Source organism: Dromaius novaehollandiae, chromosome 25 (assembly GCF_036370855.1).
Source record: "Dromaius novaehollandiae isolate bDroNov1 chromosome 25, bDroNov1.hap1, whole genome shotgun sequence".
NCBI lineage: Eukaryota > Metazoa > Chordata > Aves > Casuariiformes > Dromaiidae > Dromaius > Dromaius novaehollandiae.
In genome coordinates, this window is record NC_088122.1 from 1,892,208 (window position 1) to 1,906,412 (window position 14,205).

Sequence of the window (14,205 nt, forward strand, 5' to 3'; positions counted from 1 at the left end):
TTTTTCCCCCACTGAAATGCCTTGTTGGTCCTTGTATAAGCAAGGAGTGAATCTTCCTGCTTTGCTGAGATCTATGGAAAAAAGAAAGATCTGGAGGAGGTTTTTTCTGTTTGCATATCGAACCCAAAAGGTAAAGGGTGAATGTGTGGCGATGGGTTTGGGGTGTGTTCAAGCCTCCCTGCTGGACAGTGGTGCCAGAGCTCTGTGGGTAACCTGGAGCCCTCACGGCCGCTCAAGGGCTGTGCCTTGGCAGGTGCCGCTGTTTTCCACTGTTTTATCATTAATTGTCTTCGTTTGATAGTTAAAAATCTAGTTTTTGTCTCCGGTTATTGCTACTGGAGCGATTCCAGGCTATTGTCCTGGCTCCGAGTAATTGCATTGTTTCTTGTTAAGAAACTCCTGCGTAACTTCATTTAACGAGCGTCTTTTCGCTGATTAACTGGCGCCTAATTAGCTGATGCTGCTCCGGGCGCCCTGCCTTCGCCGCAGGGCCGGCCGCCCTTCTGCACCGCGGCTCCGGCAGCCGCCAGCCCGCCGCCGCCTCCCCCCCGCCCGCCCCCGGGGCCGAGCCGGGCGCTGGGGGGCGGCTCCTCGGGCCCGGTAACGGCGGGGGGTGGCGCGTCGCCGGCGCCCGCCCCGCCCGGAGCCTGCGCGCTGCCGGTGGCCGCGGCGGCCGGCGGGGCCATGGGCGGGCGGCGGTGAGCGCGCCGCGGCGGGGAGCGCCATGCCCGGGCCGGCGGCCGAGCCCATGCCGGGCTACGGGCAGCTGCTGCGGCGCGGCTACGGCAGCGTGGCGGCGGCCGTGCGCGGCTGCGGCGACTGCGGCTGGGAGCTGTCGCGGCGGACGTGGGCCGAGAACGCGCACCTGGGCTGGGGCGAGGTGCTGCTCTGCGGGCTCTGCGCCCTGGGCTGGACCGCGCTGCGCCGCGCCGCCGCCCGCCGCCTCTTTCGGGTCAGTCCGGGGGGCCGCGGGGCGGGAGGGCTCGGGCTCGGGCTCGGCCTCCTCCGCGGGCGGGGGGCTGGATGCCGGTAGGGCCCGTTGCACGGCGGGGCTCGGCCTCCTCCATCCGGGGCTGCGGGCTGGGAGGTCTCGTCGCACGGGAGATGTCATCCCCGTTCCCCCGGGGCTGCAGCCCGGCAGGGCCGGGGGTCCCGTTGCACGGGACGTCTTGACCCCTTTTCCCTGGAGCTGCAGGCTGGGAGGTCCCGCTGCACGGCAGAGCTCGCCCCCTCCCCCGGGGCCGCATCCCGGGCGGTTTTGGGGGTTATTTCTTGCACAGGGCCGGGCTGCACCGGCTGTGCGCGGGGGAGGGAGAGGGCCGCGTTTCTGCGTGTCGTCTGCAGTTTGCACGGAAAATGTCCTTTGCCGCTTTCCCTTCGCCGGTGCGGGGAGAGCTGCTGTGCCGCAGTGCCGGGCTGACCTTCCTCAGGGCGCGGGGATGCGGGGACGCTAGCATCCCCTGCTCGCAGCCCCCGAAAGGGTTTGCTGGCCGTTGGTCCCCTCCCTGTCAGACCGCTGTCTTGTAAGGGACAGGACGAGCAGGACTTTCCTGATAGCGAAGAACAGCTTTAATTTCTTGCAGTGAAAAGCATTTGTAACAAAATGAGACCTTCCTTTTCTTCCTGATGGCTCAGTCCTGGCAGAGGGGGTTTCTCCCACGCTGCCTTCCCAGAGAGGTGCTGTAGACTTGCTGTGCGATTTACCTGGGCCTTGATAGGACTTGGAAGCCAGAAGCCGTGGAGGTGCTGTGTTTTGGGTCAGGTGGCAGTCCTCTCTCTCAGAGGCGCAGAGACCACCTTTCCCTCCCACCCACCCAGGAGTGCAGCGGCCCGTGGCCCTGAGCAGCTCCGGGAGCGTGTGTGGTTCTCTGCGGCTACGTGGGACAAGCCTTGTTCCCTGGAGAAACTGCTCCCTTCGGAGACTGTTTCACAGATTGAAAAAAGCTACCAGGAGTTTCCTTGTCGCAGCTGTAGTAATTAAGCTCTCAGAAATTGCCGCTTTCCTTTCTCTGCCCTGTCGGCTGCCGAGGCCTGGCTGTAACGTGGCTCTGCCTTTGCTGTTCAGAATCGTCCTTGCTCATCCGGGAACGTGAGGGGGTGCTTGTCCTCTGCAAGGGTCCAGTCCAAGGCCTCGGGGTCATTTGGAGCTGCTAAAATGGCACACGGGCAGGGCTTCAGCTGTTGGGCAACGTGCAGCACCTGCAAATTCTGGGTGCTGTAACAAGCTGGGGGTAATTTCCTTTGTGCTCCAGTTTCTCCTTGTGTGAGGCATGGCTCACCTGTACAGCGCCTGGTGATCAGAGGGTGAAAAAAGCTCTCTGGAGTGCTGCGGAGTCTGCTCAGCGCCCTTGGAGGATGCCTGGCGACTTCTTCTAACCCTGAAGTATAATTTCCTTGGAGAAATGGGTCACAATTGTAATTGCAGAAGAATGAGGAGAGTCGATCGGAGCTGGTTCTTGTGGTAAACCTGAGCGTGCTGTAGTGATGAGATGCTGAGTGGCTGCGATAGCATCAGTTTCCACCCAGCAGATAGATGGAGGAGTAGCAGCAGGGAGAGGAGGCTACTTTTTTTTTCTTTAGCATCTGAAATTTTCTGTTTATTCTTCTGGACTTGCCATGGGAAGAGCTGGAGGTTGTGGCTTTCCCCTAAAAGCTCTAGTGTTTTTTAAAAAATCAATTGTTATTGCATGACTCCTGTGCAGGTAGGAGAAGAGTGAGTCATTCAGCAGCAGAGTAAAAGGTTTCATCACTCAGGGAGGAGGAAAGTATAAAGAAAAACCTCTTGTTTAACCTGGTAAAAAATTTCTCCCACGCTCAGGACCCTTTGCTTCCCAGTGTGGATTCAAAGAGGGTCCTTCCTCATTTTGAATCCTTAATGTTCTCTGCAAGAACTGAAGCACTCATGCTTGTAAAATGAATTCATTCAGTGTCCTGAGAATGCCACCTTCCTGCATGTTAGTTATAAATAATAGATCTTGCTGCTTGGATTGTAATTCTGTGTCTGAAGAGGAAGTGACTCTTACCACAAGGCCTTGAAGCTTGGAGCATGAAGTGCACCTTGCTTAGCTCTGACTGGGACCGCTTCTCTGTGAAACAAGTGCCTTAAAGCAAAATACCTCTTCCTGTATTACCCGAATCGTCCCGTTTTTTTCAGAGGGAGTGAGAGGTTGTTCACTCTTTTTCTGGGACCACTGCAGCAACATTTATCCTGCAACATCTTTGTCACAAATTGCCTCACATTTAGTTAGAAGAAGTGGTAGAGATTGTACCTGTAGTGGGAGGTGTTTGGCCAGGATTCGAAACTTTTACCTGTTATAAGTGCTGGGTTTGTATCTGTGCATTAGACATAGCTTTTCCAGTGATACAAAGATAATTTGGGGCCTGTTGCCTCTTTTTCATAGACTGCTCACTTGGTATGAACAGAGAAAGGAATTGTTTCTGCATAGGAAACAATTGGTGCCGCCCACCTTCCCAAGTGAAGAAGGCCAAGCCAGGTCTAGGCAGGCGTTCCCTTCTTTCTAAGCCTGCTCCTAGGTCTGCGTGCCCCTGTCCTGCCGTGGTTAGTGTCTGCGCTCCGTTGGTCTCTGAAAGCCGCTGCCCTTGGTGTTTTCCCCGTGCACAGAGCAGCGGCAGCCGGACTCTGAGGAGTTTGATTACAAAGCAGCAACGTGAGCATCTTTGAGCTCTGCGTTAGTTAAACATCCGGGAGGGCGGCTGAAGCTAGAATTGCCTAGGCCAAGCACAGCTGGAACAGGACCAGGCATCTCTCCTTGGGAAAGAGTGGGTGAAGTGCCTGGAGCTCAGCAGGCTGTGAACTCGAACAGATGAAACGGAGAGCACACCTGGACTCACGCGCAGAGATGGTCCGGAGTAGCTGTGGCAAGCCGAGGCAGGCACCTCGCAGCCCTCAGCTGCCCTGAGCCATCTTTGCTGTGCAGCTGGGAGTTAAAGTCCTCATGTCGGATAGTTTTGCCTCTGAACGTGATGGTGATACCACCTCTGTCAGATACCACCTCTGTCCTTCATGGCTGTCTGGCTTTTCTCTGCAGCTGGTAAGTGTTTTCCATTGTTGGCCCATACACTAGCCAGCTTGCTGTTAGTGGTGTTGAAATTTGTAGGACATTGCAGTGTTCTCTGCAAGGAAAAATGCTGTGTAAACTGGAGTATGTGCTCTGGAAAGCAGGGTTTCTAGGAAGGTGATCGGGATAGCCCCAGGAAACATGTCGAAGCTGGAAGGTCATGGTCTCTGCTACCCCTTTCAGTGACTCACTTCAGTTTTCTCTGCCCTTGGTAATGCCAAGACTTATTTTTCCAAGTTCCAGAATCAGATGTGTGCCTTGGGGGTAATTATCAGTGTGTGGGAACGCCGTCCCCAAAACCCACCGCCATGAGACCCGACACAACCTCCGCCGCTTCTGCTGAGAGCGAAGGACACTTGCTGTGGCCAAGGGTGGGGGAAGGCTCGAACGCGCCGCCATCTGCCCAGCTCGCCCGGCTGTGCTCTGCCCAGGGCTCGAAGCACAAACCCTGAAAACTCGAGGGGAGAAAGCCACAACAATGGGCCCTTTCTTCACCCAGGGAATGCAACTGTGTTGCTGCATCTCGGAGCGGGGGCTGCTTTCCCTGTGCCTTGTGTCAGCATTCAGGCATGAGAAGGTTATTCAGCCCCCGCAGCACCCTCTTGGCAGCTGCGTCTGGCCTCCAGAGTGTCTTCTATAGGGGTAAATCTTACTCTTCTCAGAGACATCAAGGAAGAAAAAATGTCTGTTGGTTTGTTGCAAGTGTCGTAATGTCTTTTTCTGTATGTTTATCTAGAAATTGTTACCCAGAGCCTAGCACAGATTCCCAGTGTCTTTGCAGTACAGGTAGGGAAACTGAGGCACCGAGCGGCTCTGCGTCTGGGGTGGGGATGGAGCCATGAGAGCGATGGAGTTCTCCATGGCGTGCTCAGTTCATCCCTCCCTCGTGCTGGGGGACAGCTGCTGTCCCTGGGCCCGCAGGCCCCAGGAGGCTCCTTTCTTTGGGTGTGGAGGAAGGTGACGCTTTACCGGGTCTTTCCTCCGGCAGCTCCGTACCCTGCCCAGCGCGGCAGGCGGTGGCAGCAGGTCTGGGAGCGGCATCCAGGCTGGACGCGGAGGGACGGAGAGGCACCATCTCAGCTCTGCGAAGGTGCAGACCAGGTCGTGGGGAAGCTGCGCCGCTGCCGTGGAAGGGGCAGTGGCCGGCCAGGTCTTGAGTTAGAGCTCTGCTTGCTCATCCCTGTCATCTGCGCCGAGGAAAAGCTGATGTAGAGCTGCCAGTTCCTTGGGCTGCGGATGCGACGTGCCAGCCGTTCCTTTGTGTTCCTCTGGGGAACTCTCTGTGCCCAGAAGCCAGGCGCAGCACGGCTGGGATTTGGCTGGTCCCGAGGCTGGGGAGGTGGCCGAAGGGACGGGGGACAGTCTGTGGGATACAATTCCTCTGTAACAAGCCTCAATTCATAACCGTCACAACTGGCCTGCCAGGTTGCTGGAAGGACTTGTGCTCTGCTGCTTCAGCCGGCTGTGGATTTAAGGGGACAGGCTGCTTTCCTCTAGTGCTGCAGGCTGTAAAAAGGGAGCGAGCGTGTTTGCTTTTTGCTAAGAGTATTTTTCTGACACTTCAGCAGAGCTGTGGGCAGCGATGGTTTCCATTTGGTTTCTCTTTCCAATTTCAAGCTGCTCTTGCGGTGCGCTCTCGCCCGCTGCTTTGCTCTTTCCCTCCCCCAGCCCCGCGAGTCGTGCACGGCGGTGCGTGGGAACGGTTGCGATCCTCAGACCCCGCTTCCAGTGAATTTTAAAGGTGAATCAGAAGATGTCTGTTAACAATCAGGTGGGGGAAAGGGGAAGAGGGAGAAAGAGCCAGTGGCCCTTTAAGTGAAGCCCCATTACATCACTTGCCAGGAGCCTTGGGCTCTTTCAGCCGGAGCCAGATCCGCTGTTCCCGAGCAGCACCCATCACCCTTAGCAACAGGCATCTCTGCACCGTTGCCGTGGGAACAGCAGCTGGGTAGCGGGAGGACATCCTCTGTCACACGCATCTCCCGCTGTGGGGGAGAGGGAGGACAGGGACGCAGCTTCTGCGAGGTGTGGGCTGGTTTCTCCCCTTGCTCTGGTCTTTGTCAGGGTGGGTGTCTGCCTCGGCGGCTGGCGCTTCCCTGCGCGGGCGGCCCCAGGGTGACCTGGGGACAGCCGTTCCTCCCCAGGCTCCTGCGTGGGTCAGCTTTCTGGGAGATGCTGTTCCTCTCCCAGCCCGTCACGCTGTGGGGACTGCTCCCGTGCCAGCTCTCGTTTCTGCACTGTGCTCAGAGTACGGTCCGAGATGCCCCGTGGCTGTTCAGTGGAGGAGGGCTCTGGCCAGGGCCTGTCACTACCTATATATGCAGAGAGGGCTGAAATCTCTGGGATCATTAGTTGCTACAACCCTCCCTGGGTTTTGCTTTCACTCCAGGCTGAGCTGCTGCCATGCCAGCAGCGGGCTGTTCATCACCAGGCCACGACTGTGGCTCGTGGCAATTTGCTGCACCGCTGCAGTCTCTGCCGAGGGTCAGTAAAACACGCGTCGTCTCAGTAATGCTCGCCTGCCCCACGGGTGACGGTCCCCATCATCAGCTCTGCCTGCCTGGGGTAGAAACATGGTGTCCTTCTCCTTCTATAGCCAGGGAACTGAGGCACAGAGGAGTGACAAATGACTTGGTTGGTGACATGCACTTAGGCTGAGCTTGGTATCCTAAATCCAGCCCCGACCGAAGGGCACAAGGCTGGTGTGGGGTTGGGAAGTCACCTCTCGGTGGTCCTGGGGCTCTCCAGCTTGTTCTCGTGGTAGTGTGGTGAGCTGTTCCCATATCTGAGCTGCTTCTGTGCTCCACTTTATGGAGGCACGAATAATTCATGCCTCCCGGGCTGGGGACTTTCTGCCTCTGCATTATTTATTCACCTTTAGAGCTTCCTCCTCTTTTTCCTGCCATGGCTTCTGTTGGAACAAGCCTTGCCAGCAGCATGTTCCCAGTCTGGACGAGGACTGCCATGCTCTGAATGCAAGATGTATTGGGGGGAGGCCAGAGCTGAGCCTTTTTAGCTGGAGGGGCCTTAGACGACTTGGCAGGGCTTTGTAGGGCTGGTGCTTCCAGGCCCGAGCACTGCTGGGCAGTTCAGAGCTCAGAACAAAGCACTTTTAGACAGGGACAAGGCTGGGAGTGGAGCCCTTTGCAGATCTAACACAGAGAGGGGCTAAAAGCCAGGCCAGCCACAGCCCTGGGACAGCTGGGGCCTTAATATAGCCTTTGAGCATCGAGGAGCCAAGCGCTGCCTCTGGAAAGTGCTGACCTGAGGCAGGGTATGGTTACTTTACAGGCATTTTGTTTTCATCTCCAGCTTATCTGGTCTCTCTCTAGTGAGCTCTCAGCCCCGGGCCTTGGGGCGTTATCTGTGTTTCAGGCAGTGACGGTTCGCTCCGGACCTTGAGCCACACTCCCGTGTGTTGACTGCTCCCCCGCAGCCGCAGCCCGGGGTTGCAGAGGTTGCCCGGGCCGCCAGGCCGATAGAGCTCTGTCACTCTCGTGATGGGAAGCAGAAGAGCTGCCTGGTGTTGCTCAGCTGCCAGCGGAGGGAGAGCGCCAGAGCCCGGAGCCCCAGCTGAGCTAAGGACCTGCACTGGCTGCAGCGTCGTTCTTCCTTCGGACGCTTCGTGGTCTGACGTGAAGGAGAGCCTTGGCTGCTCCATTTTACTCCTAGGGAGCTGGTGCTGTTTAACGCTGGGGCTTTGCTTTCACTAGGACTTCTAAGGTGTCCCTGGCCTTGGTGACCCGTCTTTCTTGCTGTTGCACAGCATGAGTGTTGGAAGAGCTACGTGTTATTCATCACCCTCGGGAGCGTGGGGAACTCAGAGTGAGAAAGTTTTGTTCTTAGTATGAGCAATCTGCAGAACTGCTCATCCCCCCTTTCCTCGCTTCGGCCGTGCTCGAGGAGGCTTTGCCTCTTTTCTCTGTGAGTCTCGACCGCTGGGAGATGCTCTGCAAACCGCAGGAGGGGAAACCCAGCAGTGTTTCAGCGCTGGTCAGCCAAAAGAGCTGTGTGAGATCAGGTTCTTGGACCCAGTGCCCCAGCCTTTCCCTCCCTGTTACCTGCAAAGCTGGCTGGCCTGCCTCCAGCGCTGGCTGCCCATTGCAGAGGAGTCTCGTGACATGCTGGTTAGTAGAGCAGCAGAAGCCACGTCTAGGACTCTGCAAAGCCTTTGCTTCATCAGTTGAAAGGCCCTTTTCTCGGAGCTGGCAGTGCCGCAAAGCGTACATGCAGGATGGTCGTGTTACAGCTCCCTCCTCTGGGTTTCCTAGTGCAGATAGGACTTGGTCTTAATTTATTTGATATTGACTCTGTCCTGCCAAAGCCAGCTGTGGTCAGCTCCGCGCCTGGAGCGAGGGCGATGGAGTGGTGCCCAGGTTGTGGGACGCATGGCATAGGCTTATGCCTTCCTCGCAAGGCTCTGCTTTCGCAGTTTTCCATCACGGCCAAGGCCGAGTGGGCAGGATCTGTAGCCTTGCGTTTTGCCCTGCTTCAGGCTCCCTCTAGAGTCTCTTCTTCCTCCCAACTCATGCTGCAAAGAAGGCCAGGAAAACTTATTTCATGTCCCTGTTTTTGCCCTTTTTTGATATGGAGGGGAGATGGGTAGTTATAAAAAGAGGGAAAACATCAAACCCGCCTTTCCAGCTGCAGTTGCCACACAAGTTTCAGGACTGTCCATATCATTTTGCTGAGGAGCTCTATGGTCTGTACTGTGAGTTTGTGCCCGGTCTGGCAGCGTACCCTGTGCTCGAGTCCCTCGGAGGTCCTTTCTCACGGCGAACGCTGCCCTGGGCTCCCCAGAACCTGTCCTGCGCTGTGTGTGATGGTGCTTCTCCCTTCTCCTTGCAGCCCTTGGCGGAGTGGTGTAACCTGCAGCCCAAAGATGCTGCCAAGATGCCCGAGAGCGCCTGGAAGCTGCTTTTCTACACGTTATCCTGGTCATATGGCATCTACCTACTCTTCTTCACTGACTACACCTTCTTCTATGACCCACCATCCGTCTTTTACGGTACGGTAAGAACGAGGGAGAAGCGGGCTTGGGTTAGGATGCCCAGGTTCATATAACCTCTGAGCCGAAAAAGGGAACCGGAGTTGGGATGGGAGCACCAGACCGCCTGTTCTGTGATGCTGTGGTCAGGAAAGGGCACAACATCTCCGTGCGTTTCGTTGCAGAGACAGTGTCGCCTAGTGGTTGGTACAGGCAGGGGCCGGGATGTCTGGCGTCTGCCTGTAGCTGTGGGGCGAACGGGACGGAGTAGTGAGCGTAAGGGAGACTGGAAGCCCAGGCTTCCTTCATAGATCTAGGAGGGGAGCAGGTCTAATGCCAAGGGCAGGGCTTGGGCGCCGGGACTCCTGGGTTCTCTTTCAGCCTTTGCCTCCTTTCTGTCTGTGAGGTGCTGAGTGGGAGCTGGAGCACGAGCACAGCTGAGCTCTGAGGGCGCCTTGGAGCAGCTCTGGCTGCTGCTTGCCCTGTGCTGCTTGTGCTCCCGTGCCTCCGATGCTGAAGGAGGCCCTGTGCGCATGGCTCCGGGTTCACCGGGGGCTCTTTGTCCCACCCCAGACTGGAAGAAGGGCATGGATGTGCCCACGGACATCGCCATCGCCTACCTGTTGCAATGCAGCTTCTACGGACACTCCATCTATGCCACCGCCTACATGGACACGTGGCGCAAGGACTCGGTTGTCATGCTTCTCCATCACGTGGTCACACTGACCCTCATAGCCTTCTCCTATGCTTTCAGGTGAGGACCTGCCTGTGACACGGCCCCTCTGCACTGTGCCAGTCCCAGACGTGGGCAGACGTGCCGCAAAGGCCGCAGCCTTTCCATGCCCACGTCCACTCGTGCTCGTTTGTCAGAACTCCTGCTGGGTTGGTGTGGCTTCTCCCCTGCCTAGGACTAGTCCCGACTCAGTGCTATCGCTGCAATCGCAGCGCTCGTGAGCTTTTGCGGTGTCAGACCCACCCCGCAGCACACTGCCACGCTGCGCTGTGCCAGGCCTATCTGTCTGGGTTATGCACGGAGTCTGTTCCTGATGCGATGGGCCGTGTGCCCCGGGTGCCAACACTGACCCCCTGTCCCACACACCTCCCTCCCTGGTCCCCTTTCCCCTGCAGGTACCACAACGTGGGCATCCTCGTGCTCTTCCTGCATGATGTCAATGATGTGCAGCTGGAATTCACTAAGCTCAATGTCTACTTCAAGCACCGGGGGGGAGTTTATCACCGGCTCAATGACGTCATCTCCAACATTGGCTGCCTCACCTTTGGTGTCAGCTGGTGAGTTTGTCCTCCTGCCTGGCCCTGATCCCGCTTCCAGCCATCCCTGCCAGCTTTTGCAGTTCCCCTGGTGCCCCGGGGTATGGCTTGCTGGGTTTGTGTGCATGGGAACAAGCTGTTTCTATAAACTGTTTGGGAAGAGGTTCCTGCAGAGCCTGACCCCATGCTGGGCTTGGAATCCTTCTGTAGTCACTTTGCCGTCTGTCACCACAGAAGTGCCTGTGAAATCTCGCTTGCAGCATGACAAATGACCCCGGGAGAGGAGGGGCTGTTTCCATTTTCCCACTCATTTGGTTTTAACAGTAAGAAGCGTTTTTGCGAGAAGGAAACAGGACACGGTTCTGTCCCAGATTCCAGCTTTGCCGTCCCTCTTGGGGCAGGGCAGGAGAGACAGATGAAGAACAGAGATGAGTAACTCACAGGTTGTCACTCCTGATGTATCCCTTTGTCTCCTCCTTTCCTCTCTGCAGCCTGCTCTGGAAAGCAGGGGTGGCAGCAAGAACCACGGCTTTGAGGGGGAGGAGAGCAGGGAAGGCTTTTCATGATAGACGAGGGATGCGGAGGGCAAAGAAGGCCTTCTAGCTATGTTGCTCTCCTGTCCCCCCTCCAGTTGAGACAATCTCTGCATTGTTAACCTCTCTCTCTACCCTGAGAAGCCCTTTCTCTGTCCTGCCTCTGGTGCCAAGTCTTTTCTGCCCATTGGTAATAGTATTCTCCCTTCATTAGCTACCCGATCACAGAGTCTGGACAAAGTCCTGTCTAGAACCGGGCCTTTAAACCCAAGCCAGATGCCAAGAGCAGGGACTGCCAGATGCAGGGGGAGCTGGCACAGGTTGCCTGGAGACGCGAGGTTGAGCTCAGGGAAGCCAGGCTTGTCCCATGCCTCCCCAGGGATCCCCGTGGGCCATTAAACCCACTGTGCTCCCTCTGCCCTGGCAGGTTCTGGTTCCGCCTCTACTGGTTCCCCCTCAAGGTGCTCTACGCCACCTGCCACTCCAGCCTCCAGTCGGTCCCTAACATCCCCTTCTACTTCTTCTTCAATGCTCTACTCTTCATCCTCACTCTGATGAACATCTACTGGTTTCTGGTGAGTGCAGAGGTGCTCAGCAGCACCTACACTAACTTCTGCCCTGCTCAGCTGCCCCTGCCTGGTGTCCTGGGGACAGCCGGGGACACCGTGCCAGGATGGGGAGGTCTGGGAGGCCTGGGGGTGAGCTGGGGGGAGGAGGGAAACCAGCGTCAGTGCCTCTGTGCTGGAATTCAGACTGTCTCGCGCCCGGGGGATCCACGAGGAGGGAGCGATAACAGCGGTCGGGAACGCCATCCCCGGGGGGATTCCTTGGCAGTCGGGGCAGGCTGGAACCTGATAAGGGCGTAAATGCTCTGGCATCCCCCGAAGCTCTGGGAAGAAGGGTGAGAAGGGTGGACTTGCAAGGTTCACACCAACAAGCTCGACTCTGGGCAGAGCTGGGTGGCATCTGAGTTCATCATCCTGCAGAGAGGAAATCGGCTAAGGGCAGTTGCAGCAGTTTGTGCTGTTTGGTCTCCGTCTGGCTCAGCCCAGCCCTGGCTGCGTGCTTGGCCCTGTCCCTCTGTCCCACCTTTCACCCCAAGTCTTGTAGCCACCTCTGCCTCGAGTTGAAGCAGGGATGTTTTGCTGAAAAGAAAAGCTGCTGCTCTAGGAAAAAGATTTGAGGATAAGGAGTCTCCGAGGGGCTAAGAGGGAACCCTTCCTCCTGGTAGATAGATGTGGAATAGCCTTTATCCTGCTAGAGGCCCTGCCTTGCACCCCTGCCGCTTGCGGGGATGGACATATCTTGTCTGTGCTGCCTTCCGCTGCTGCGGGTTGTCAGCCACATCCCGGGCAGGAGGTGACACCTCTTTGCACCCGTGGGTGCCAAAGATTGGCAGTCCATAAGGGAGCTGCTCTTCCTGGTGTTGAGGACAGCAAAGAAAGGCCCTGATTAGCAAACGGGAGCGAGCAGGTTAGGTGGAACGGCTCTGGGCCTGGAGGGTTGTGACCGATTTTCCTCTCCCTCCGCAGTACATCGTCCTGTTTGTGGCCAAGGTGCTGATGGGGCAGATGCAAGAGGTGAACGATGTGCGCGAGTACGATGTGGAGGACAGCAGGAAAACCACAATGGCCAAGAAGAAAGAGGGTGAACTCCAGCTGCCCAACGCTCTGAAAGAAGGGTGCGTGGGGAGCAGAGGAAGCGTGTACAGCACCCATGGGCTGGGGGAAGGGGTGCTGCCAGACCACCTGGGGCCCTTGAGCAGCTGTCAAAGGGCCCAACACTGGGCTGGAAAAGACAAGAGCAGGAGCCTTTGACACAGGGTGTGAACAATTGTTGCAGGAATCAGGAAAAACTTTGCATCTCTCCCTCCTTAAGCATTCTGGTGTGTCCGTCCGTCTTTATATCCCATGAACCTGTAACCATCCCTTCCCCTGCTCGTGGTACAGAGCATTGCTGGAGGCTGTTCTCTCTGAGCAGCATCTGTGTTCATGTGATGGGCACAAAGTCTGGCGAGATGCTGGATCCCACAGGCAGGTGTGGCTGGCTGGGGACCAGGCTCGAATTGTCTTCATGAACCTGTCAGGGCAGATCTGACTTCCGTAGTGATTTGTGGAAGTAACGAAGGGAGAGTCAGTGCAGAGACCAAGGCTCATTTTCTGCTGTGCTCTCTTTCACAGGATGCACCTGAAGAACGGACTTGTAAAAGACAAGCGGTTATAAGGGAAGCGTGGTTGCTGCAGCCTGGGCAGCCTGGCTGGATCTGGGGACTGACCCAGGACCCTACACTCAAACCCAGCAGATGAAAGGCACAAGGAGAACATGCCCCTGATACCCCTTCACCCCCCGCCTGGAGCCGGGGAAGAGATGCCACTGACAGTAACGGGCCCCTCCTGGGTTTCGCCTGATGCTGATGTGCTTTCTGTAACCGGTCGGTGCTGGTTCAGCTGGGAGGCTGGTGGCTTTGCTAACATGGTCCAGGTAGGATTTGGAGCTGGCTTTGGGTCCCCTGGCGTTTCCTCTGCCACCCCGTCCCTCAGCTGTTCTCAGTCCCTTTGTGATATCCTCCATCTTTGCTGGATTTCCCCACGGACCCTCTCTGGGCAGTCCTGGAGGGTCCTTCGACCCACCTTCAAATTGGGGAGGGAAATGTCCTTTTCTCCGTTGGCAACACCATCCCAGGCAAGGGGAGCCCAAAGCCAGCTCTGCTCTCACTGCTAAGCTGGGACTAAAGGAGATGTGATGCAGTTCACCTCTGAGCCTCGCAGCTCAGGAGGGGTCACTGATACGGAGCTACCCACATACATGTGGAGGCCGCAGTGCGCAGCACAATTCCCGTGTGCAGGTCCCTGCCTGGAAAACCAGCCCTGGAGCGTTACTCCAGCCTCTTGCCCTCCAGGATGAGGGCTGGGACATTAATTTGCATAAAATGCTTCTGTAAGTCTTTGAAAAGCCAGTCCGAGGGACAAATCCTGCAGGCCCCCCTGATGAGGGGACTCCAGACTCTCGCTCAGCAATTTCTCCTTGCTAAAGTAACGAACAAAGAGTCTCCGCTGCATTGGTTGGTTTTCCAGGCAGCGCCAGCCCTGAGCCTTGCAAGGGCCCTGAGGCTGGGCCGGACTGTGTGCTGCTTGGCTGGGAAGCCCTGCGGATTTTACAGCCCCTCAGACTGAGCTCGCCCCACTGCTGTCCTCTTGCAGGGCTGGTACCCACAGCTCCGCGTGCTCCCTGGGAAGCGGAGCTCCCTCCCAAGCAGAGACAATAGGCTATGAGGGGTGTTCAGGGCATTAATTCCAAGCATCAGAGGGTGGTTAATTGTTTTTCTGTTTGGTCTCTC

General features: G+C 56.9%; 1 protein-coding gene across 1 annotated transcript; it reads left to right on the forward strand.

Annotated features, from left to right (window-relative positions):
- Positions 1 to 623: 623 nt before the first annotated feature.
- CERS1 (ceramide synthase 1) lies at positions 624 to 14,175 on the forward strand. Its single transcript, XM_064497298.1, has 7 exons — positions 624 to 952; positions 8,928 to 9,087; positions 9,640 to 9,820; positions 10,195 to 10,356; positions 11,296 to 11,443; positions 12,401 to 12,549; positions 13,049 to 14,175. The coding sequence occupies exons 1-7, from the start codon at positions 725 to 727 to the stop codon at positions 13,089 to 13,091; spliced, it is 1,071 nt and encodes a 356-aa protein (XP_064353368.1). The 5' UTR covers positions 624 to 724; the 3' UTR covers positions 13,092 to 14,175.
- Positions 14,176 to 14,205: the final 30 nt, after the last annotated feature.